The following is a 23,237-nucleotide window of genomic DNA, read 5'->3' as shown; positions in this document are numbered from 1 at the left end:
AAGAATTCTTTTTTTTTATCTTTAACTTCCTCTAGAATATTTATTTTGGTGCATGATGTGACTCCTGTAGCTAAATCGGTTTTTTGCTCATGTGGCAAAGTATAGTTACTGAGTAGGTGATCCTTTCCAGTTTAATTGTGAATTGTTCCTTTTTTTATGAAAGAAGTTTTTATAAAACTAAGGTTTGTAACTTTCAGGGACGTCTATTCCTACTAAAAATACATGTATATATTTCCTAACTGCAGGTTAGCAACAGTCATATGGCTGCCCGTATGGAGGAAGTGAAATTAGATCCTTACTTCACAGGATACACAAACAATACCTCCCAGGGAGATCAAAGACATAAGTGTGAAAAACAAGACTTAATATATACATGGGGTATAGGAAATCATTTCTTAACCATGATACAAAAACCACAGCAGATAAGGCTGAAATATTTACTCAGTTATATTAAAAATTACCAAATTCTTGGGCCAGCATTGTGGCACAGTGAGTTAAACTGCTGCTTTAAAAAACAAACAAACAAACAAACTTTGTTTTAATGAAATGGACACTATAAGAAAGAGTGACTTGATCGGCCCTTGTCCTGACTGTTGATGTACAACTTAATACTTTATCCGGCCAGCACCGCGGCTCAATAGGCTAATCCTCCGCCTGCGGCACCGGCACACTGGGTTCTAGTCCCGGTCAGGGCGCCAGATTCTGTCCCGGTTGCCCCTCTTCCAGGCCAGCTCTCTGCTGTGGCCCAGGGAGGGCAGTGGAGGATGGCCCAAGTACTTGGGCCCTGCACCCCATGGGAGACCAGGAGAAGTACCTGGCTCCTGGCTTTGCATCAGTGCGGTGTGCCAGCCGCAGCGCGCTGGCCGCGGCGGCCATTGGAGGGTGAACCAACGGCAAAGGAAGACCTTTCTCTCTGTCTCTCTCTCTCTCACTGTCCACTTTGCCTGACCAAAAAAAAAAAAAAATACTTTATCCCTTTTAGTATTTTTTTTTGTTCTACTTAATACTATTGGTTGAACTCTGTAATTAACACACAATTATTCTTAGATATTTAAATTTAACTGAAAAGTGATCTCTGTTAAATATAAGAGTGGGAATAAGACAGGGAGGAGATGTACAATTTGGGACATGCTCAATCGGACTTGCCCCAAATGGTAGAGTTAGAAATGTGCCAGGGGATTCCAATTCAATCCCATCAAGATGGCATGTACCAATGCCATCTCACTAGTCAAAGTGATCAATTTCAGTTCACAACTGATCACACTGATAGGTCTAAGAGTCAAAGGGATCACATAAACAAGACTAGTGTCTGCTAATACTAACTGATAGAATAAAAAAGGGAGAGAACGATCCAACATGGGAAGCGGGATACACAGCAGACTCATAGAATGGCAGATGTCCTAAACAGCATGCTGGCCTCAGAATCAGCCCTTAAGGCATTCGAATCTGGCTGAAGAGCCCATGAGAGTATTTTAGGCATGGAAAGCCAAGACACTCTGGCAAAAAAACAAAACAAAACTAAACTAAATGAAAGATCTCTGCAAGTGAGATCCCAGTAGAAAGAACGGGCCATCAAAGAAGGAGGTACCTTTCTCTGAAGGGAGGAGTGAACCTCCACTTTGACTATGACCTTGTCTAAATAAGATCAAAGTCGGTGAAATCAAAAGGCTTCCATAGCCTTGGCAACTCATGACAAGAGCCCAGGGTGATTACTGACTCCATAACCAAGAGTGTCAATTTGTTAAGTCAACAACAGGAGTCACTGTGCACTTACTCCTCATGTAGGATCTCTGTCCTTAATGTGTTGTTCAATGTGAATTAATGCTATAACTTGTACTCAATATTTTACACTTTATGTTCTATGTGGGTGCAAACTGTTGAAATCTTTACTTAATATATACTAAATTGATCTTCTGTATATAAAGATAATTGAAAAGGATCGATGTGAATGGAATGGGAGAGGGAGTGGGAGATGGGAGGGTTGCAGGCAGGAGGGAAGTTATGGAGGGGAAAAAGCCATTGTAATCCATAAGCTGTACTTTGGAAATTTATATTTACTAAATAAAAGTTAAAAATAAAAAAAACCTGCTGCTTTTTTTTTAAACTTTTTTTTTATTTTGACAGATAGAGCAGGTGAGAGAGAGAGACAGAGAAAAAGGTCTTCCTTTTTCCATTAGTTCACCCCCCAAATGGCTGCTATAGCCGGAGCTATGCCGATCCTAAGCCAGGAGCCAGGTGCTTCTCCTGGTCTCCCATGCGGGTGTAGGGCCCAAGGACTTGGGCCATCCTCCACTGCCTTCCCGGGCCCCAGCAGAGAGCTGGCCTGGAAGAGGGGCAACAGGGACAGAATCTGGCACCCCGACCAGGACTAGAACCGGGGTTCCGGCACCACAGGCACAGGATTAGCTTAGTGAGCCATGTTGCTGGCGAGCCTTTTTTTTTTTAAAAACAAAAACAAAAACAAAAACAAAGATTTCTTTATTTATTTGAGAGTTACAGAGAGAGAGGTGGTGACACAGAGGGGAGATCTTCCATCTGCTGGTTCACTCTCCAGGTGGCCACAATGGCTAGGACTGAGCCAGAGCAGGAACTCCATCCAAGTCTCCCGGGTGGGTGCAGGGGCCCAAGCTCCTGGGGTATTGTCTGCTGCTTTCCCAGGTGCATTACCAGGAAGCTGGATTGGAAGTGGAGGAGCAGGGACTCATACCAGTGTCCATATGCGATGCTGGTGCTGCAGGCCAGGGCTTAACCTGTTGCACAGATTCTGTGAGTCATTTATGTTCCCTCCACACAATTCTTTTTCTACTACATCTAGCCAGAGTTGGCCCTCCTTGTTTGCAAACAAGAACTCCAGTTATTAAATGCAAAGAAAACACACGTCTACTTGGGGCAGGTTACATACCTCAGGGTGGAGGAGTGCGGCCCTAGGTCACATGTGTATTCAATCAATGCAGACACACTGTTTTCCAAAGCGATTCTACCAATTTGGGCTTCACTAAGCAGGATATGAGTGTTTCCTTTGTTGTGCAGCACTACTGTGCCTGGTACTGTCAACTTTTTAAATTTTAGCTATTAGGGTAGATCTGACATAGCATCTCATTTTGGATATAGTTTGCAATTCCCTGGTTACTTATGAAGCTGTGTATCTGTTAAGGCAGAGTGACAGAGAGAGGAGCAACAGAGAATGGAAGGGAGGGAGAGGGAGAAGGAGAGAAAGAGAGGGAAAGAGGGAGGGAGAAGGGGGGATCCTCCATCTACAGGTTCACTCCCCTATGGGGAGCTGCAAAGACCAGAGTTGGGCCAGGCTGAAGCTAGGAGCCCAAACTCCGTGCAGGTCTCCCAGGTGGGTGGCAGGGGCCCAAGTACACTTCCTAACCTCCCAGGCACATTAGCAAGGAGATGAACTGGAAGTAGAGCAGCTGGGACTTGAACCAGTGCTCATATGGAATGCCAGCATTGCAGGGCAGCTTAACCCTCTGGGCTATAGTGCCAGCTCCTGGACTATAATTTTTTCTTAAAGATTTATTTTATTTGAAAGACAGAGTTACAGAGAGAAGTAGAGACATAGAGAGGTCTTCCATCTGCTGGTTCACTCCCCAGATGGCTGCAACGGTCAGAGCTGCACCGATTCGAAGCCAGGAGCCAGGAGCCAGGAGCTTCTTCTGGGTCTCCCATGTGGGTACAGGGGCTCAAGGACTTGGGCCATCTTCTACTGCTATCCCAGGCCATAGCAGAGAGCTGGATTGGAAGAGGAACAACCAGGACTAGAACCGGTGCCCATATGGGATGCCGGTGCTTCAGGCCAGGGCTTTAACCCACTATGCCACAGCGCCGGCCCCTGGACTATAATTTTTAAAAGTAATTTCCTACCATTAAACATTTGAGTTGTCTCTCCCAACATTTGGGCTATTACAGACAATACCATGGTGTCTCTCATTTACATACATTTTTGGGAAACTTGAATAGATGATTCAAGTTATTAAAAGCTCAAAGATTATTTCCCTCATTAAAAATTATAATAGATACTACCTAACTGTCCTTCCAAAAGGCTATAGAATTTATACTCCTGACAGCAGTAATTGAGAACCATTTCTTAATAAGTATTATCCATATTTTTAGTCTTTGCCAATTTGAGAAGCACAAAATAATGTCAATGCTTTAGTATTATTTTTTAGGTTTCTGAGCTGATAGCCATTTATATTTCTTTTGTTTATATTTCTTTGCCAATTGTCTACTTCAGAGGCCTAGTTTTTTTTTTTTAATAAAGGGCCAGATAATAAATATTTTAGGTTTTGGGGACCATATGGTGTGTGTTGCAACTGCTTCTGTGTGCTGCTGTACTGTAAAAGCAGCCACAGGCAACGTATAAACAAATGAGAGTGGCTGGGTTCCAACAGAACTTTGTTTCTAAAAACAGACCCACATGCCTTAATTTGCACACCCCTGATTTATTTTGTTTTTATTGCGGTCTTTAGTGTATAAGAGTTCTTTGTGTAAGAGGAAAAAATAGAAATTTAAACAACTAATGAATTACACCACTCTCGATAACTATGGCTTTATACAATGTTTTCATATTCAACACAACTCTATTTGGTTTCTTTTTTTTGAAAACAAGATTTTATTTGAGAGGCAGAATGACACAGAGAAAGACTCAGATTTTGCATCCTCTGGTTCACTCCCCAAATGGCCACAACAGGCCTGTCTGAGACAGGCTGAAGCCAGAATCCAGGAACTCCATCTGGGTCTCCCATACGGGTGGCAGGAGCCCAAGCACTTGGGCCATCTTTCACTGCCTTCCTAGGTGCATCAGCAGGGAGCTGGATCAGCAGTGGAGCAGCCAGGACCCAATCAGCACCCATATGCGATGCCAGTATCTCAAGCAGTGGGTTAACCCACTGTGTCAAAATGCCAGCCCTTCTGTTTGTTTTTTTCGGATGATAAATTCCTGGGGCTGGCTTTGTGGTGTAGTTGGTTAAGCCACTGCTTGCAACACTGGCATCCCGAATGGGTGCCAATTCAAGTCCTGGCTGCTCCACTTCTGATTCAGCTCCTTGCTAATGTGCCTGGGAAAGCAGCAGCAGATGACCCAAGTGCTTGGGCCCCTGTGCCCACGTGGGAGACCAAATTGAGGGCCTGGCTCCTGGCTTTGGCTTGGCCTTTGCAGTCGTTTGGGGAGTGAGTCAGTAGAAGGAGTATCTTCTCTCTCTCTCTCTGTAACTCTGCCTTTCAACCAACTAACTAAATAAATTCTTGTCAGAATACTTTGAAATGTCAAGTACAGTTACATATTTACCTCTTCAAGTTAAAATTCAAGTTTGACAGTGTAACACTACTAAACAATGAGAAAAGGGACCTTGCTTTTGCTTCTGTTTCCTTGTGAAATCTAACTCAGTGACCTGTATTTAAGGCCTTTGACAGCGAATCCCAGGCTCAGTTTCCTGTGCCTGGCTGCCAGTCCCTGATGCTGAGGCTTCACCAAGCCATGTGCCATTCCCCACCCAGGCCCCACCCTCCACGTCTCCTCCTTTTGCTCCCTTATTCCTGCTAGTGGATTATTCTGCCCCTCACTCCTTGCCCACTGACTCCTACCCAATCCACTCTCGGCTCTAGTGCCATCTTCTTGGAAACCCCCATGGCACAAGAGCCAAGTGGAGGAAGAAGCTCTGCTTCCTGCTAATCCATCTGGGAAGGCAGAGGATGATGGCCCAAGTGACTGGGCCCCTGCCACCTATGCGAGAGACCTGGGTAGAGTTCTTGGCTCCTGGCTTGGGCCTGGTCCAGCCTTGGCCACTGGGACCATTTGGGGAGTAAGCCTGAGGATGGAAGATCTCTCTCTCTCTCTCACTCTCTCTCTCTCTTAAACTCTGCCTTTCAAATAAAATAAATGAACAAATCTTAAAAAGGTCAATCCTTCCTTGACCTCTTTCAAGCCTAGAATAGACTCTTTCTCCCAAACTTTTCTAAGATTCTCCTACGAGTTCCAAAAGATTTAGCTATGTGCATGTTTTTTTGTAGCATTTTAAAATAAATGCAATGTGGGTATTTACCCTAGCAGTGAAGATGCTATTTGGGATGCCCACTATCTATATTGGAGTACCTGGTGTGAATCCTGGTTCCTGGCCTCAGCTTCCTGCTAATGTGCACCCTGGGAGGCAGCAGTGACAGCTCAAGTAATCAGTTCCTTGGCACCCATGTGCATTGAGTTCTGGGCTCCCAGTTTTGCCCTAACCCATCTCTGGCTGTTGTGAGCATTTGGGAAGTAAACCAGCAGATAGGAACTCTCCGTATGTCTCTTTTGTCTGTCCCTCAAGTAAACAAATAAGAAAAAGCTTTTCAAAATTAAAAGCAAAAAAGGGAATTATTCTAATTCTTAATAACATGGAAATAAATGAAGTATTGTATATCTGTACAAGATTGTTAAAGATTACACTAAAATTGTGACCTAGTGTTAAGTGATAAAAGGTCTAGTTAGAATTGGAGCTGGTGCTGTGGCGCAATGGGTTAAAGCCCCAGCCTGCAGCACCAGCATCCCATATGGGCACCAGTATCCCATATAGGCACCAGTTCGAGTACCAGCTGCTCCACTTCCAATCCAGCTCCCTGGTGACGTGCCTAGGAAAGCAGCAGAAGATGGCCCAAGTCCTGGGGCCCCTGCATGCCTGGGGGAGACCCAGAAGATGCTCCTGGCTTTGGATTGGTTCATCTCCAGCTGTTGCAGCTATTTGGGGAATGAACTAGTGGATGGAAGACCTCTCTCTCTCTCTCTCTCTCTCTCAGCCTCCACCTCTCTCTGTAACTCTTTCAAATGAAAAAAAAATCTAAAAAAAAAAAAAAAAGAGTACATACAGGGGCCGGCCCTGTGGTATAGCAGGTTAAGCTGCCATCTGAGGGGTCAGCATCCCATATAGGCACTGGTTCAAATCTCGGCTGCTCCACTTCCAATCCCGGTCCCTGCTAATGCACCTGGGAAAGCAGTGGAAGATGGCCCAAGTGCTTGGGTTTCTTCTGTACACCTGTGGGAGCTACAGATGAAGTTTCTGGCTCCTGGCTTCAGCCTGGCTCAGCCCTGAGTTTGTGGCCATTTGGGGAATGAACCAGTGGATGGAAGATCTCTCCCTCTGTGTGTGTGTGTGTGTGTGTGTCTATCTCTGTCTCTGTAACTCTGCCTCTCAAATAAATACAAATTTAAAAAAATAGAATATATATAGCATGAGTCTATTTTCAGTTAAAAATATTTATACGTAAGTTGTATATTTGAAAGGGTCATACCATAACAGCGACACCTTTTGGTGTAATGATGGTTGGTGTTTCAGTTTCACTGTACTTTTCCAGTTTTGTAAGCTCTTTTTAAGCACAACTATGGATTATTTCTCTGCATTCTTAGTCCATGACATTCCATTTGGCATGTAGTGTTTCCTCAAGGAATGCATATTTGAGTCCATGAAAGAACATAAATTATCATGAAACCAACAAGGTGGAAACAGTTCCACCAATACAGGCCGTTCTAAGAAGCAAAAGAAGTCATCGACAGGAAGACACCGGGATGTAATTTGCCATGTACTTGGCTCCCCGAGCCCTGTAAAGCAGTGTTTGTGGAGTTGCAGGGCCCCGTGCATGGCTTGCCCTCTGCAAACCAATGCAGACCCCTGAGTTTTTGTTCTGTGGCCTGGCACCCAGCTCCAACGACAGCCAGCACCTCTCGGATGTGTGGAGGGCCCACTCCCCCTCTGAACCTGTTCCAGTGGAGAATCGAGAGCTAAGTCCTGGAATGTGCTTACACTGTAAATACAGATTTTTCTGCATCTATATTATCACAAGTTTCAAGCTTTCAGGCATTACCAAACACTTTGTAAAAAGGATTTGCTTTTCCTAAAATTTAGTCCACTGCTTTTTCACATCCCTCTAAACAAAAGCAAAAAATATATATATGCATGTATGTATATATATATATATATTCAGCCCTTTTTTCTCCCCCTTCAAGGCAGAAGGCAGACACAGCAGAGTGGCAAGGCCAATCTCTGATAAAGCTCTAATCCCGCTCCAGCTCGCCCCCACCCCTTCCTTCTGAGACCCTCACCATGGACACACGTAGCGTCCCCAGATCCCCCATCGGCAGCACGGGGCTCGGAAGTTCGCTTGGTTATAGTGGGTCCCGGAGCTACGCACGCAGCGGCCGGCGGTCACGCAGGGGTCCAGCTTCGTGGGCTGGGAAGCGCTGTCCTAGGGGGCCGGCCACTCCGACCCACCCGCCAGCCCCCCAGGAGCTGTGGGAGCCCTGGGCGGGAGAGGCTGCAGTCACACGGACCAGGGGTTCCCGCACCAGCAGCCCCGCACGCTCACCATTGAAGCCGATCACGGCGGCCAGCTCCAGCTCGGCCACGTCGGCCTTGGGCGACATTCGGTCGTCCATCTCCGGGACACACGTCTCAGCTCTCCCTCGGCTCCCTCCAGTCTCAGCCCCAGCGGGTGCGGCGTCGCCTGGTCGTTATGGCAACGAGCGCGCGCATGCGCGCCGGGTCCACGCCGGTGCGCTCACCAGGTGTGCGGAGCTGGGGAGTTGGTTCGCCCCCTTGCAAGGCACAGGGGGCTTCTTTTCTCTATTTCTCTGCAAATTTAGGGGGCAGGGGAGGGGGGACACCAAATGCACAGAATGAATTCCCTTTTCCCTTCTGCAAAGAACCTATGCTCAACTCCCCCTCCCCCATGGCATTTAACAAACGGAGGTTCGTTTCTGACGGTAGACGCTATAAAATAATATAAAATTGATGGAGGCGGGGCTGTTTGAAGCAGGATCACAAAACTTGAAGATTTTAAGAGCAGCTTTGGAATACTTACATATCAACCCCCTTAGAATCATAAATCAGTCTAACAAACTTATACAGTGTGCAATTATCATCACAGTTCTTTTTGCCTTGTTGAAAGCTAACAAAAGTTTTTTCTATTTATTTTCGTTTTTCCGTAAAAGGCAGACAGAGAAGCAGACACAGAGAGAGCTCCCATCTCCCGGTTCTCTCCCCAGGCGGCCACAACAGCCAGGGCTGGGCCAGACGGAAGCCAAAGCCGGGAGCCCAGCCCGAGTCTCCCACGAGACAGGTAGGGACCCAAGCTGAGCCCGAAGCTGGGAGCAGGCAGGGCGGGAGCTGGAGCCCCAGGCCCCGCGGTGCGGGCCGCGGGTGCGTTTCACTGCGTCTCCACCGCGTGCCCGCCTTCCGCCCCAGACACGGAGTAACCTCCCCGAGTACCAGCCAGACAGACGTCCGCAGATGCTCGCGCCGTCCCGAGAGAAGCCTTCCGTTCAGCCACATCCGTGCCGGCGCCCCGCAGGCCGGCCGCGCCCCCCACCCCCACCCCACACGGCGCCCAGGGGCGCTCTGTCCTCCCCGAGTCCTGCTGCAGCGTCCGGAGGTCCTCCTGGGTGTTTGCGTTCGCGTCCTGAACAGCACCGCGGGGACTGAGCCACACGGGCCGCCGTAGTCAGCTGCGGCGAGCAGGAAGTGTCCGAGCGGCGGCTGGCAGACTGCACGATGGCCCCAGACCCCTGGTGCGTCCCGCGCGAGGGTGGGTGGGAGTGCGGCGGCCGAAGTTCGGGGCAGCCAGGCTTCCGGGCGGCAGCCGGGCGCTGGGCCTCGGGGCTTGGAGGGCTTTGGTGGCGGTGGGGGGAGTGAGACGAGGGACGGCCAGGTCCTTTTCCTGGCTGGGGGCGCCTCTGCCACCCTTGGTCCTTTCCAAGGCTGGCGGGGAAGGAGACCTGGAGGACCCCGATGGGGGCGCTGAGGGTCGGCGCTCTGGGTGATGGAGCCGGCTCGCGCGGGCTTGCCCCGGCGGCTGTGACAGTGGGCGGGGAGTGCCCGTTTTTGTGCAATGTCGATCCATGTGGCGAGCCCTCCGAGATCCCGGGTGTGGAAAGCTGGGCTCCGGTTAGGAACCGCTGACGGGGGAGAAGGGAGGCGGGCGGGAGTAGCACCCAAAGGTCTCGGACGCCCATCAGGGAACTCTCGGGACCCCGGGAGGGCAAGGAGGCACTTGTTGGTGCGGCATCTCCTGAGTTCGGAGCACGCAGGACGCGAGCTGGCCCCCGGGGGACCGAGCCCAAGGACTTTTACTGCCGTGGCTCTGTCTCACCTTAGCGAGACTTCCACGGGGACCAGGCAGTGAGCCCAGCGGGATGCATCCAAGTCGGAAGCCTCCCGGAGAGGCAGACCGGAGGAACTGGTGCAAGTGGGGTCTTGGATGCACGATTCAGGGAACAGTCGATCAAAGGGCAGGGACAAAACCCATCTGAAGGCCGGGTTTGCAATCCTGTCTGGTGTGCTCCCGATAAACCAAAGAAGCCAGCCGTCAGAGGGTGGGGTAGGGAACTTCCTTCTGTCCTCCGCAAGGATGGGATTGGCGCTTTGGTCTTGCCAGGGTGGCTTTTGGGGAGAAGTCTGCGTGCGTTTTGTACTCTCTTAAAGGGACCTGAGCTAACTGCATATTCGTCCGTAGCGGTGTATGTCTTTGGTTGTGTTTCTAGTAGAGTTTATGATTGTTTAAATTGCCATCTGCATATAAGGAAAATGGATTCCAAGGTCCAAGTTAGGCTTACCTGCCATCTAGGTTGTTCAGGCCAGTTGCTTAATGTCACTCTAATTTTTGTCCCATCTAATTGTAACATTTGTATACAACCTTAATACATTTAAAGAATACCAAATATTTGCAGAAAAGACAATAAATAACATCTTTAACACTGGCATTTGGAAACAGCCATTATTAAAAAATTTTTACACTGAATTTTTTTTAAGCTTGATTTATTTATTTGAGAGGTAGAGTTACAGAGAGAGGGAGAGACTGAGAGAAAGGTCTTCCATCCACTGGCTCACTCCCCAAGTGGCCACAAAGGCCGAAGCTGCATTGCTCTGAAGCCAGGAGCCAGGAGCTTCTTCCAGGTCTCTCATACAGGTGCAGGGGCCCAAAGACCTGGACCATCTTCCACTGATTTCCCAGGCCATTAGCAGAGAGCTGGATCAGAAGTGGTGCAGCTGGGACTCAAACCGGCGCCCATAAGGGATGCTGGTGCCACGGGTGGAGGCTTAACTTACTCTGCCATGGAGCCGGCCCCCTGCAGTGAATTTATTTCTTTAAACTCTACAGTGTTTTATAAAAGGGGGCATTTCTCCATATTATTGAAGATTTTCTGAACACATGACTTACAGCCCCTAATAATGCCTGATATGAGTAACCATTATTTTTCTCTTAATATTAGGTTTTTGTTTTTAGTTTTGTGCAGGCTATCCCATTGTTCCATCTCTCTCTCTCTTATTTATTTTTTTAATTTATTTAAAAAGGCAGAGTGACAGAGAGATGACAGGGAGATCTTCCATCTGCTGGTACACTCCCCCAAGTAGCCACAACAGCCAGGGCTTGGCCAGGCAAAAGCCGGGAGCCAGCACCTCATCCTGGTCTCCCACGTGGGTGGCAGGGCCTGAGCACTTGGGGTTATCACCTCCTGCCCTTAGGGGAGGCTGGATGTAAAGTAGAATCACACTGGCCCTCCAGTATGGGTGCCAACATGGCAGGGGTGGCTGAACTGCTGTACTTTGTGCCATTCTTGGTTTCCTTGGGCTGTTTTCCTAGAAGCAGAACTCTTGGACTGTAGATCTGTTTTTAAGGCCCTTGGTATATGTTATCTTGCAGAATCCCCCCCCCCCCCCCGGGAGGCTGACTCCCAGGGTTTACATACAAATAGCAGAAAAATACATTTCTCTCCGGGCTGGAGCTGTGGTGTAGCAGGTAAAGCTACCCCCTTTAGCACTGGCATCCTTTATGGGAGCCTGTTCGAATCCTGACTGCTGTACTTCCAATCCAGCTCTGTGCTGTGGCCTGGGAAAGCAGTGGAAGGTGGCCCAAGACTTTGGGCCTCTGCACCTGCATGAGAGACCTGGAGAAGCTCCTGGCTCCTGGCTTTGCACTGGGGCAGCTCTGGCAGTTGTGACCATCTGGGGAGTGTACCAGGGGATGCAAGACCTCTCTCTCTCTCTCTCTCTCTCTGCCTCTGCCTCTCTGTAACTCTGCCTTTCAATAACAAATAAATAAATCTTTAAAAAAAAAAGTTGCTCTCGTTTGACCTCATACCTCTTCCACAGGTGATGATAAGAAAAAGTGTTTAAACTTTCTCCTGTTGAGTTTGACTAGTGACCTTCTCATTAGGCTGTTGAAAGTGGACCACTGGGGCCTCTGAGGTGCCCTCATGAGCTGCCTTACGTGGTAGGTTATGGATGAGAAGGATAGAAAGGAGTGTGGAACGGGCCTCTGAGAAACCTATGAAAATAGGCCACTCCTGGCGCTGTGGTGTAGTAGGCTAAGCTCTGTCTGCAGGGCTGGCATCCCATATGGGTGCCGGTTCGAGTCCCAGCTGCTCCACTTCTGATCCTGCTCTCTGCTATGGCCTGGGAAAGCAGTAGAAGATGGCCCAAGTCCTTGGGTCCCTGCACCCTCACGGGAGACCCAGAAGAGGCTCCTGGCTCCTGGCTTTAGATCAGCCCAGCTCCAGCCATTGTGGCCATTTAGGGGAGTGAACCAGCAGAAGGAAGACCTTTCTCTCTGTGTCTCCCCCTCTCTCTCTGTGACTGCCTCTCAAATAAATAAATAAAATCTTAAAAAAAAAAAAATGGGCACTGATGCCTCCCTCCTGTGTAGGGTTCTAATGTTTAGGGAATAGCACACAGCACTTGCTGTTTCAAAGGCCCATCAAAGCACAAGGTAACATCACTGTTGTTACAGAACACCCCCAAAACTGCATGGAGAAATTGCTATAGAACCCCCAAAACTGGGTCCACTGGCCCAGCGTGCAGCCAGCTGAGACACTGAGGCGGTGGAAGGAAGTAGTTCATTTTGCAGCACGAAGAACCAGGAGTCGAGCACCTGTTGCTCAATTCCCAGACCTCCCGGCAGTGGGTGAAGGGCAGTGAATTCTGCAGGTTGAAACGGGGGTCAGCAGTGTGTGATCAGCTTGTGTGCAGGCCTCTGGTTGGCCCACAGCCCTCGCGGCCTCCCTTGGATTGGCGTGTTCTTAAGACATGGTCCTGACACAGTGGGTTCTGGCTGGTCGCGGGTCTTTGGGTGTTTGGTTTTTACTTTGAGCAGGGCTTGGGGTTCCTGCACAACATCTGAGAACAGAGCCCACTGGTAGGATGTTAGCCATTGAGGCTATGGGTGAGTCCGGGGTCTTGAAATTGGAGTCCTGCAGGGCCAGCCTGACCCTTGCACCGTGGCTGTAATGTATTGAGTTAATCGTTAGTAAGGAGCTGACTTGTAATCACCATGGTGCAGGCAGAGGAACTGCGGGCCTGAGAAAGTCTACACCAAGGGCATCAGGAGGGGTGGAGGCTTGGTTCCACTGTTTAACAGGAGCAGCAGGGGCCGGTGCTGTGGCAAAGCGGGTAAAGCCACCGCCTGCAGTGCTGGCATCCCATATGGGCACCGGTTCAAGTCCCAGCTGCTCCACTTCCAAGCCAGCTCTCTGCTGTAGCTTGGGAAAGCAGTAGAAGATGGTCCAAGTCCTTGGGCCCCTGTACCCACATGGGAAGACCCAGAAGAAGCTCCTGGCTCCTGGCTTTGAATCGGCGCAGCTCCGGCCATTGTGGTCAGTTGGAGAGTGAATCAGCAGATGGAAGATCTCTCTCTCTCTCTCTCTGAATCTCCTTCTCTCTGTGTGTAACTCTGCCTTTCAAATAAATAAATAAATCTTAAAAAAAAAAAAAAAAAAAGGGAGCAGCAGGTGTTTCTGGCTCCAACCTGGCTCTTTGCGAAAGCTGATCAGCTTTTCTTTTGGAGCAGTTTATTTGTTGATAGACTTTCTGGAAAATTCACTGAATTCTTTTTTTTTTTTTTTTTTTTTTTTTGACAGGCAGAGTGGACAGTGAGAGAGAGAGACAGAGAGAAAGGTCTTCCATTTGCCGTTGGTTCACCCTCCAATGGCCGCCGCGGCCAGTGCACCGCGCTGATCTGAAGCCAGGAGCCAGGTGCTTCTCCTGGTCTCCCATAGGGTGCAGGGCCCAAGCACTTGGGCCATCCTCCACTGCACTCCCTGGCCACAGCAAAGAGCTGGCTTGGAACAGGGGCAACTGGGACAGAATTCGGCACCTGGACTGGGACTAGAACCCGGTGTGCCGGTGCCACAGGTGGAGGACTAGCCAATGAGCCGTGGCGCTGGCCCTTTTTTTTTTTTTTTTAAGCTTTATGTATTTATTTGAAGGACAGAGTTACAGAGAGAGATCTTCCATCTCCTGTTTTGTTCCCCAAAGTGCAGGGCCCAAGCACTTGGATCATTGTCTGCTGCTTTCCGAGGTGCATTAGCAGGAAGCTGGATGGGAAGTGGAGCAGCCGGGACTCGAACCGGAGCCCATATGGAATGCCAGCATTGCAGCCAGTAGCTTTACCCACTAAGCCATGGTGCCAGCCCCACTATTTGGCTGGAATTTTTTTTTTATGTTAGTAGCATGTTTAGTTTAGTTTTCTTTGGTGTATTTTTAAAAACTTTATTTTGGAAGGTAAGAAGTCTATGAGGAGTAATACAGTGAGCTCCTTGATACCCGTCACGTGGTTTCTGTAATCATCAGTATTCCTGTCTCATCTCTTTTCTGGGTGTACTTTCAGGTACATCTTGTATTGACTTACCTACACACGCAGTGTTTTTCTAACAGAAAAGAAGCCTGGTTTGTGTTCTAGACGTTTCCTCTTCCCTGTACCTCACTCAGTGTCACAGCAGCTCCATCCTCTTCGTCACCTGGGAGGATGACTTAAATCATTTTTTCTTTATGTCAGATTATTCACTAATCTTTTTTTTTTTTTTAACCAAGTCTTTTATGTTGTGTCACAGCCTAACCCTTGGTAGCCTTACTACCTTGCAGACAGTAAGCGTCGGAGTCTGGGTATGGGACTGAGCGGCCAGAGCTGCCCCTGCCGTACTGGTCTGCTGCTGCCGCTGTCCCATCGCTGTTTCTGTGACTGATGTTCGTGACTGATGTTCCTTGAGGCATCTGTGGTGACGTTGCCTGTTACCTGTGGGCCGGTGGTTCCCGCCCTCTCCTACACAGTGGAATCGCTGGGGGAGCTTCCAGAACTCCTCCCGTGCAGGTGGAACCCCACACGGGTTCAATCAATGCCTGGGGGAGTGAGTGAGCTAGGCACTGGCATTTCTTTAGAACAAAAGATTTCCCTGTGGGGGCTGTTGCTGTGGTGTGGCTGCTCCGCTTCCGACCCAGCTCCCTGCTATGGTGCCTGGGAAAGCGGTGGCGGATGGCCCAAGTGCTTGGTTGGACCCCTGCACCCACGTGGGAGACCGGGAGGAAGCTCCTGGCTTCCAGTCATTGAGGCCATATGGGGAATGAACTATCAGATAGAAGACCTCTCTCTGTGTCTGTGTAACTCTGACTTTTACATGGATAAATAAATCTTTAAAAAAAAATTTCCCTGCGATTCCAATGTGTAGCAAAACTTTGGAACCACTTTAAAAAATATTTTACTATTATTTATTTATTTATTTTTTGACAGGCAGAGTGGACAGTGAGAGAGAGAGACAGAGAGAAAGGTCCTCCTTTTGCCGTTGGTTCACCCTCCAATGGCCGCCGCGGCCGGCATACCGCACTGATCCGAAGGCAGGAGCCAGGTACTTCTCCTGGTCTCCCACGGGGTGCAGGGCCCAAGGACTTGGGCCATCCTCCACTGCACTCCCTGGCCACAGCAGAGAGCTGGCCTGGAAGAGGGGCAACCGGGACAGAATCCGGCGCCCCAACCGGGACTAGAACCTGGTGTGCCGGTGCCGCAAGGTGGAGGATTAGCCTAGTGAGCCGCGGCGCCGGCCCATTTTACTATATTTAAAAAAGATTTGTTTGTTTATTTGGAAGAGTTACGGAGAGAGAGGGAGAGACAGAGAGAAAGTGAGAGAGATCTCCCATCCACTGGTTCTATCACCAGATGGCTGCAGCAGCTGGGGCTGGGCCCATCTGAAACCAGGAGCTTCTTCCTGGTCTCCCACGTGGGGCAGGGGCCCAAGCACTTGGGCCATCTTCTACTGCTTTCCCAAGTTCAGCAGCAGGGAGCTGGACTGGAAGCTGAGCAGCTGGGACTTGAACCTGTGTCCATATGGGATGTCGGCGCTGCAGGCGGTGCTTAACTTGCTACCCCACAACACTGGCCCTGAGTTCCTCTTTCCACGGATGATGAGAATGGAAGGAAAAGGTTGAAATGTGGCCAGACTGGGACCAGAACCCAGTGTTCCTTATTTAGCCTCCTGCTTCCTTAGCCACATGCTGTTTGGTTGGGGCAGAATCCTGCCGCACGGATCCTAGCGAAGTCTGCAGTGTGAAGCTGCAGCCTGGTGCCTGGCCCAGAGCGGGCACCCAGCTGTTAGCCATCGGAGCATTTGCCTCCAATCGAACACTTCTCAAGTTCCTCCCATGTACAACTGATGTCAGTGCGGAGCTGGAAGAGTCTAAGGCCATTTGTTTTCTTGAGCAGAAATTGGGACATCGCGGCAAGTGGCAGTTTTCTGTCTTTTGTAATGGACATTCCTGGCAAATATGCCATTCACCGAAGTGTAGTAGAGTCCCTGCTTTTAAGGAGCAGGCCATCTGGGCGGAGAAACGAGCCGTGTGTGAATGCTTCAGAGTCTTTCCTGCAAAACAGACATGAAGTCAGGACTCTGTAACAGAGGGAAAAACCCAGGGGGGCTGTGGGGACCCCTCCACAGGAATCCCTGTGACTCCTTCAGAGCCTTCCAGCATCGCTGGCCAGCAGGCAGGAGCTCAGCACATGTTCTGAGAGCTGCTTGGAGGTCAGGTGCGTGTCCTTGGTGGCCAGAGCGTCCAGTCCTAGATCAACAGTGCTGACTGGGCCCGCACGTGGAGCCCTGCCCCGGGTGTCTGCTGTGCCTTTGTCCCGCGTCGTCTCGCTTCCTAGCTGGCATCAGCACTTGGTTCCTGAGTCCCGTGGGTTTATTTATGGTTCACCTTCCTCCACCCCTTAAAATGTAAGTGCCCTGAAACTAGGGACATTGTCATTTTTTTTTTAAATGCTCGGTTCATTCTCCGGTGCCCAGCACATGGCTCTGTAGAGCGCAGGGCCTCCGGAAACATTGGTTGAGTGTGTTACCAATGAGGGGGTCCAAGTGCCCCCTCGTCGCAGAAAGGCCAAGTGGTCAGCAGGCTCTGGGGCCAGACGGCTGGCGCTGCCACCTGTGTGAGTCCCTCTCCCTCTTTGTTCCTGTGTAAGATGCTGAGGGCGGTGCTACCCCACTACACACACTCTTGAGCACAGTGTCTGCAAACGAGGCATCAGAGGAGTGCCTGGCCCAGAGGCGGTCCCGTTCACTGCTTGTCCCCACGGCCGATTCTCGGCACCGTTCCCTCTCCCCACTGCCTGTTTGAATTTGTGGCTTTGAATGACAAACTCAGCCTTTGGGCAGAGAGCTCTTTGTATGGAGCCTTAAACGTTCTCCTCTCTTCTGCCCCCGCTGCAGGTTCTCCACTTACGATTCTACCTGTCAAATCGCCCAAGAGATCGCCGAGAAGATTCAGCAGCGGAATCAGTATGAAAGGAGGGGTGAAAAGACAACCAAGGTAGCAGCCAGAGAGAATCGGGGCTCAGGATGACTGGCTTGAGCCGGGAGGTCTGAAAACCCTGCTGTGTCGGAGGCTGTGTGTGTGTGTGTGTGTGTCTTCGTGTCTGTGTGTGTCTTCATGTGTGTCTTTGTATGTGTGTGCTTTCGTGTGTGTCTTCGTGTGTGTCTTTGTATGTGTGTACTTTCATGTGTATGTCTTTGTGTATGTGTGTCTTCATGTATATGTGTCTGTGTGTGTCTTCGTGTGTGTGTGTCTTCGTGTCTATGTGTGTGTATATCTGTCTTTATGTGTGTCCGTGTGTGTCTTCTTTGTGTCTGTGTGTGTCTTTGTGTGTGCTTTCATGTGTGTGTATGTCTTCGTGTCTGTCCTCGTGTGTGTGTGTCTTTGTGTCTGTGTCTTCATGTGTGTCTTTATATGTGTGTGCTTTCGTGTGTGTGTCTTTGTGTATGTGTATCTTCATGTATATGTGTCTGCATGTGTGTGTCTTCGTGTGTGTGTCTTCATGTCTATGTGCGTGTATCTGTCTTTATGTGTGTGTGTGTCTTCTTTGTGTGTGTTTCTGTGTGTGTCTTTGTGTCTGTCCTTGTGTGTGATCTGGTTTTTGTGTATGCATGTCTCTGTGTGTGTGCCTTCATGTGTGTGTCTTTGTGTATGTGTGTCTTCATATATATGTGTCTGTATCTGTGTGTGTGTGTGTGGCTTGTTTCCATTCGTCCTTGAAATTGACACGTGATCACTTCATAGTTTTCATCACTGAGACAAAGCACAACATACATCGAGTTTTTTTTCCCTAAAGGGCTCTCACCATTTTCTGCTCTAGTTCAGGGGTTAGGGGATTTCTTCCACTTAGTAGATCTTTCCGACTCCCTCTTTGAGTTGCCATTTTTCCAGCAGGACTGGGGTCTTTCTTATGCTCTACGTGCAATAAAATGTAGAAACCAGCTTTCGTTGTGGGCTGTGCAGAAGCAGCGCTGGGGTTTTGCTAAGGAAAGTTTTCTGAACTCCCGAGTTCATACTGGTGCCTTTACACCAACTGCAACCCACAGATGTTCCCTTACCTTCCCTGTTCCAGCTTTGTATTTAAAAGTTTCTCCCACAGTGAGAATCTTGATTTCTATTTTTTTAAATTTATTTATTTGAAAGGCAGAGTTAGAGGGAGAGACAGAGAGAGAGAAAGGTCTTCCATCCATTGGTTCACTCTCCAAATAGCAGCAATGGCCAGGGCTGGGCCAGGCTGAAGCCAAGAGCTTCATCCTGATCTCCCACATGGGTTCAGGGGCCCAAGGATTTGGGCCATCTTCTACTGCTTTCCCTGGTGCATTAGCAGAGAGCTGGATCGGAAGTGGAGCAGCTGGGATGGGAACTGGCATCCACATGGGATGCTGGCGCTGCAGGGGGTAACTTAATATGCTGTGCCACAACACTGGCCCCGGGATAACCCTGATTTCTTTTTTTTTTTTTTTTTAAAGACTTATTGGCCGGCGCCATGGCTCCATAGGCTAATTCTCTGCCTGCGGCGCCGGCACACCAGGTTCTAATCCTGGTCGGGGCCCCGGATTCTGTCCCGGTTGCCCCTCTTCCAGGCCAGCTCTCTGCTGTGGCCCGGGAGTGCAGTGGAGGATGGCCCAAGTGCTTGGGCCCTGCACCCCATGGGAGACCAGGAGAAGCACCTGCCTCCTGGCTTTGGATCAGCATGGTGCACCGGCTGCGGCTGCCATTGGAGGGTGAACCAACGGCAAAGGAAGACCTTTCTCTCTGTCTCTCTCTCTCACTGTCCACTCTGCCTGTTAAAAAAAAAAAAAGATTTATTTATTTGAAAGGCAGAGTTAGAGGGAGAGGGAGAGTCAGAGAGAGTTCTTCCATCTGCTGCGTCACTCCCTAGATGGCCAAGATAGCCAGAGCTGGGCTGATCCGAAGCCAGGAGCTTCTTCCCGATCTCCGCTGCAGGAGCAGGGGCCCGAGGACTTGAGCCATCCTCCATTGCTTTCCCAGGCCATAGCAGAGAGCTGAATCTGAAGTGGAGCATCTGGAACTCGAACAAGCATCCATATGGGATGTCAGCACTGCAGGTCATGGCCTAACCTACTGTGCCATAGTGCCAGCAGGGAACCCTGATTTCTAAAAGCATCCATAGATTTGTTTACAATTATTTATTTATTTGAGAGGTAGAGTTACAGACAGAGAGAGGGAGAGACAAAGAGAAAGTGTTCCATCCGTTGGTTCACTCCCCAACTAGCCTCAAAGGCTGGAGCTGCACCAATCAGGAGTCAGGAGCTTCTTCCAGGTCTCCCATGTGGGTGCAGGGGCCCAAGGACTTGGGCCATCTTCTACTGCTTTCCCAGGCCATAGCAGAGAGCTGGATCGGAAATGGAGCAGCCAGGACAAGAACCAGCACCCATATGGGATGCTGGTGCCTCAGGCGGAGGATTAACCTACTGCGCCATCCATAGAGTTTTTTTTTTTGACAGGCAGGGTGGACAGTAAGAGAGAGAGAGACAGAGAGAAAGGTCTGCCTTTTGCCGTTGGTTCACCCTCCAATGGCCACCGCGGCCAGTGCACTGCGTTGATCCGAAGCCAGGAGCCAGGTGCTTCTCCTGGTCTCCCATGCGGGTGCAGGGCCCAAGGACCTGGGCCATCCTCCACTGCACTCCCGGGCCACAGCAGAGAGCTGGCCTGGAAGAGGGGCAACCGGGACAGAATCTGGCGCCCCGACCGGGACTAGAACCCGGTGTGCCGGTGCCTCTAGGTGGAAGATTAGCCTAGTGAGCCATGGCGCCGGCCCATCCATAGAGTTTTAACGTCAGGATCTTTCTTAACAGTTTACAGAAAAGAGTTTCAGAATTGCCACACAAGTACCACTGTAAACACTAAGGAAATCCCCAAATTTGTGCTTTTTTTTTTTTTCTCTAAACTTAGCCTATCTACCTAAGCACACAGAGATTGTTCTGTTCTCAGGTTATTGGGGTTGGTTCCTTTTTCCCCCATGTCACGATGGTGATGCAATCCTTTGTTCCTGCTTTTGTAAGGTTTGCTCCTCCCCCCCACCCCCAACCTATTTGATTTAAAATCAGTGAAACACTGAGACGGGTCAGAAGTCACACTGATGTGCAGAGGCTCCCTGGAGGCGCGTCCTCCCCCCCCCCCCCCCCCCCCCCCCGCCGCGCACCTGCTTTTCATTCCCGCCCGGTCTGCCCTCCTGGGCTCTGCAGAGTCACCATCCCTCTGTGTCCTGATTGGCTTCCGCTCATATAAAACACCGGTAGCCTGCTCTTATCCCTGCGAGTGTGTTGTAGGGAGCTCCCCACCTTCACTCCCAGAGACGTCTTCATTCCCCTTCCGGCCTCTCCAGGACTCCGTGGGGTGCAGGTGCCACAGGCCATCCATCTCCTAAGGGCGGGCTGTCAAGTGGTTCCCGTCTTTCACTGTGTTCAGGGATGCTGCAGGGGCCGGCGCTGTGGTGGTGCAGCAGGTAAGCCACTGCCTGCAGTGCCGGCATCCCACATGGGCCCGGCTGCTCCACTTCCCATCCAGCTCTCTGCTGATGCCCCTGGGAAAGCAGTGGAAGATGGGCCAAGTTCCTGGGCCCTGCACCCACGTGGGAGGCCTGAAAGAAGCTCCTGGCCCCTGGCTTCTGCCTGGCCCAGCCCAGGTCATTGCATCCATTTGAGGAGTGAATCAGCAGATGGCAAGATCTAAGTCTGCCTTTCATATAAATAAATAAATAATCTCAAAAAAAAGTGATAAATAGGTTTGTCCTTTTTTAAAAGAATTTTTTTGAAGGTGTCTTTTAAGGGTGAGTTCTCAGAACTAGGGCACATGTAAATTTTTTAAAAAATCTGCAGCCTTATCCCCCTCCCAGGGGTCAACAACCTTGGTGCCCTCTGCTGGCCGGGTGTGAGATTCTGCACCGTCACAATGTGGACAGCAGAGGGCGCCATCAGCCTTCTGAATTTTTCCCAAGTGAGCAATGACACTGCAGTGTCGTTTATTTTTGTAGGTAGGGATACAGAGAAACAGACAGACGGAGCCCTCATCGACTGCTTCCTCCCCAGATGCCTGTAATAGCACAGGGTCAGACTGCAGCCGGGAAAGGGGGACTTCATCCATGTCTCCTTCGTGGGTGGCAGGGGCTTTAGCCATCGCTTGCTGCCTCCCAGGGTGTGCAACAGCAGGGAGCTGGAATTGCGAGTGGAGTTGAGGCTCAAAGCCAGGCACCCCAGTATGGGATGCAGCCGTCCCCAAAGCGTTTTAACCATTGCACCAATCCCCACCCTGGTTGGTTCGTTGGTTGGTTTGCTTTTTGGTTAAGTGAAATTGATTGTTAATTTTTTTTTTTAAAGATTTATATATTTATTTGAAAGGCAGAGTTACAGAGAGAAAGAGGCAGAGAGAGAGAGAGAGAGAGAGAGAGAGATCTCCTATCCGCTGGTTTACTCCCCAGATGGACAAGACAGTCAGAGCTGTGCCGATCTGAAGCCAGGAGCCAGGAGTTTCTTCCGGGTCTCCTACATGGGTGCAGGGGCCCAAGGACATGCACCATCTTCTACTGCTTTCCCAGGCCATAGCAGAGAGCTGGATTGGAAGAGGAGCAGCCAGGACTTGAATCAGTGCCCATATGGGATACCGGCACTGTAGCCATCGGCTTTACCCGCTACACCACAGCACCGGCCCCTTGTGGTCTTTTGTTTTCTGTGCTCCTCGTGATCATGCTTAGAAGGGCCTTTCATACCCAGAGGTTTTATAAATATTTCACCCAGTTATCCACTTTTTTTTTAAGCTTTCTTTCTGTTGTTTTGGTCTTGGTTTTGGGAGAAAGTCTTTGGAATATTTGAAGTTTATTTCAGTGCTTTGTAGCTCTCTATTTCTTCTTCCTCATTCGCTATTACTAGTGCCCCCTCTCCCCAGTATAAAATGCTCCATGTTAGGGCCGGCACTGTGACATAGTGTGTAACGCCACCACCTGCAGATCTGGCATCCCATATGGGCGTTGGTTCTAGTCCCGGCTGCTCCTCTTCTGTTTGGCTTTCTGATGATGGCCTGGGAAAGCAGTAGAAGATGGCCCAAGTCCTTGGGCCCCTGTACCCATGTGGGAGACCTGGAAGAAGCTCCTGGCTCCTGACTTTGGCTGGGCCTAGTTCTGGCTGTTACAGCCATCTGAGGAGTGGACCAACAGATGGGAGATCTCTGTTTCTCTCTCTCTCTCTCTTTCTCTCTCTCTCTCTCTGTGTGTGTGTGTGTGTGTGTGTCTCCCTCTCTTTCTGTAACTTCTTCAAATAAATAAGTAAAATCTTTTTTAAAAATCCTCCTTATTTCCTTCATTGAATTTTTATGCAGAAAAAACTGTGTTTTTTTCTGGGCCTTCTGTTCCGATGCATTCTTGAAGCTGTTTGTCACTGCCAGCATCATACTTTTCTAGTTTTTAAGGTGACCTCGTAGCTAATTGTTGACATCATATCTAATTGTGTAAGGCCAATATTCTTACCTATATTTATTAATTTTCCTTTACTGATTCTTCCAGAACAACTCTGTGACCCTTCTCTAAAATTGTTTTGAGGAGCAGGCAACTGGCCTGTTGGTCAAGGCACTGGTTGGGTTTCCTGCATCCCACGTGAGAGTGCCTGGGTTCGAGTCCCAGCT

At 49.7% G+C, this 23,237-nt stretch overlaps 2 protein-coding genes across 2 annotated transcripts in view; one reads left to right on the top strand and one right to left on the bottom strand.

Annotated features, from left to right (window-relative positions):
- The window catches only part of CFAP52 (cilia and flagella associated protein 52), a 60,370-nt gene extending 50,948 nt beyond the window's left edge, over window positions 1–9,422 (bottom strand). Inside the window, exons 1-2 of the mRNA XM_002718974.5 lie at window positions 9,243–9,422; window positions 8,341–8,605 (exon numbers count right to left, since the gene is read on the bottom strand). Of these exons, the coding sequence (XP_002719020.3) occupies window positions 8,341–8,410 (70 nt within the window). The 5' untranslated portion in view covers window positions 8,411–8,605; window positions 9,243–9,422. The remainder of the gene's footprint in view (window positions 1–8,340; window positions 8,606–9,242) is intronic.
- Window positions 9,063–23,237, top strand: part of STX8 (syntaxin 8) — a 303,428-nt gene continuing 289,253 nt past the window's right edge. The window contains exons 1-2 of the mRNA XM_070061378.1: window positions 9,063–9,541; window positions 17,498–17,597. Coding sequence (XP_069917479.1) covers window positions 9,525–9,541; window positions 17,498–17,597 — 117 coding nt within the window. The 5' untranslated portion in view covers window positions 9,063–9,524. The remainder of the gene's footprint in view (window positions 9,542–17,497; window positions 17,598–23,237) is intronic.

Source organism: Oryctolagus cuniculus, chromosome 17 (assembly GCF_964237555.1).
Source record: "Oryctolagus cuniculus chromosome 17, mOryCun1.1, whole genome shotgun sequence".
NCBI lineage: Eukaryota > Metazoa > Chordata > Mammalia > Lagomorpha > Leporidae > Oryctolagus > Oryctolagus cuniculus.
The sequence above is the reverse complement of the archived record's forward strand: the minus strand, read 5'-3'. Positions and strand labels throughout refer to the sequence as shown.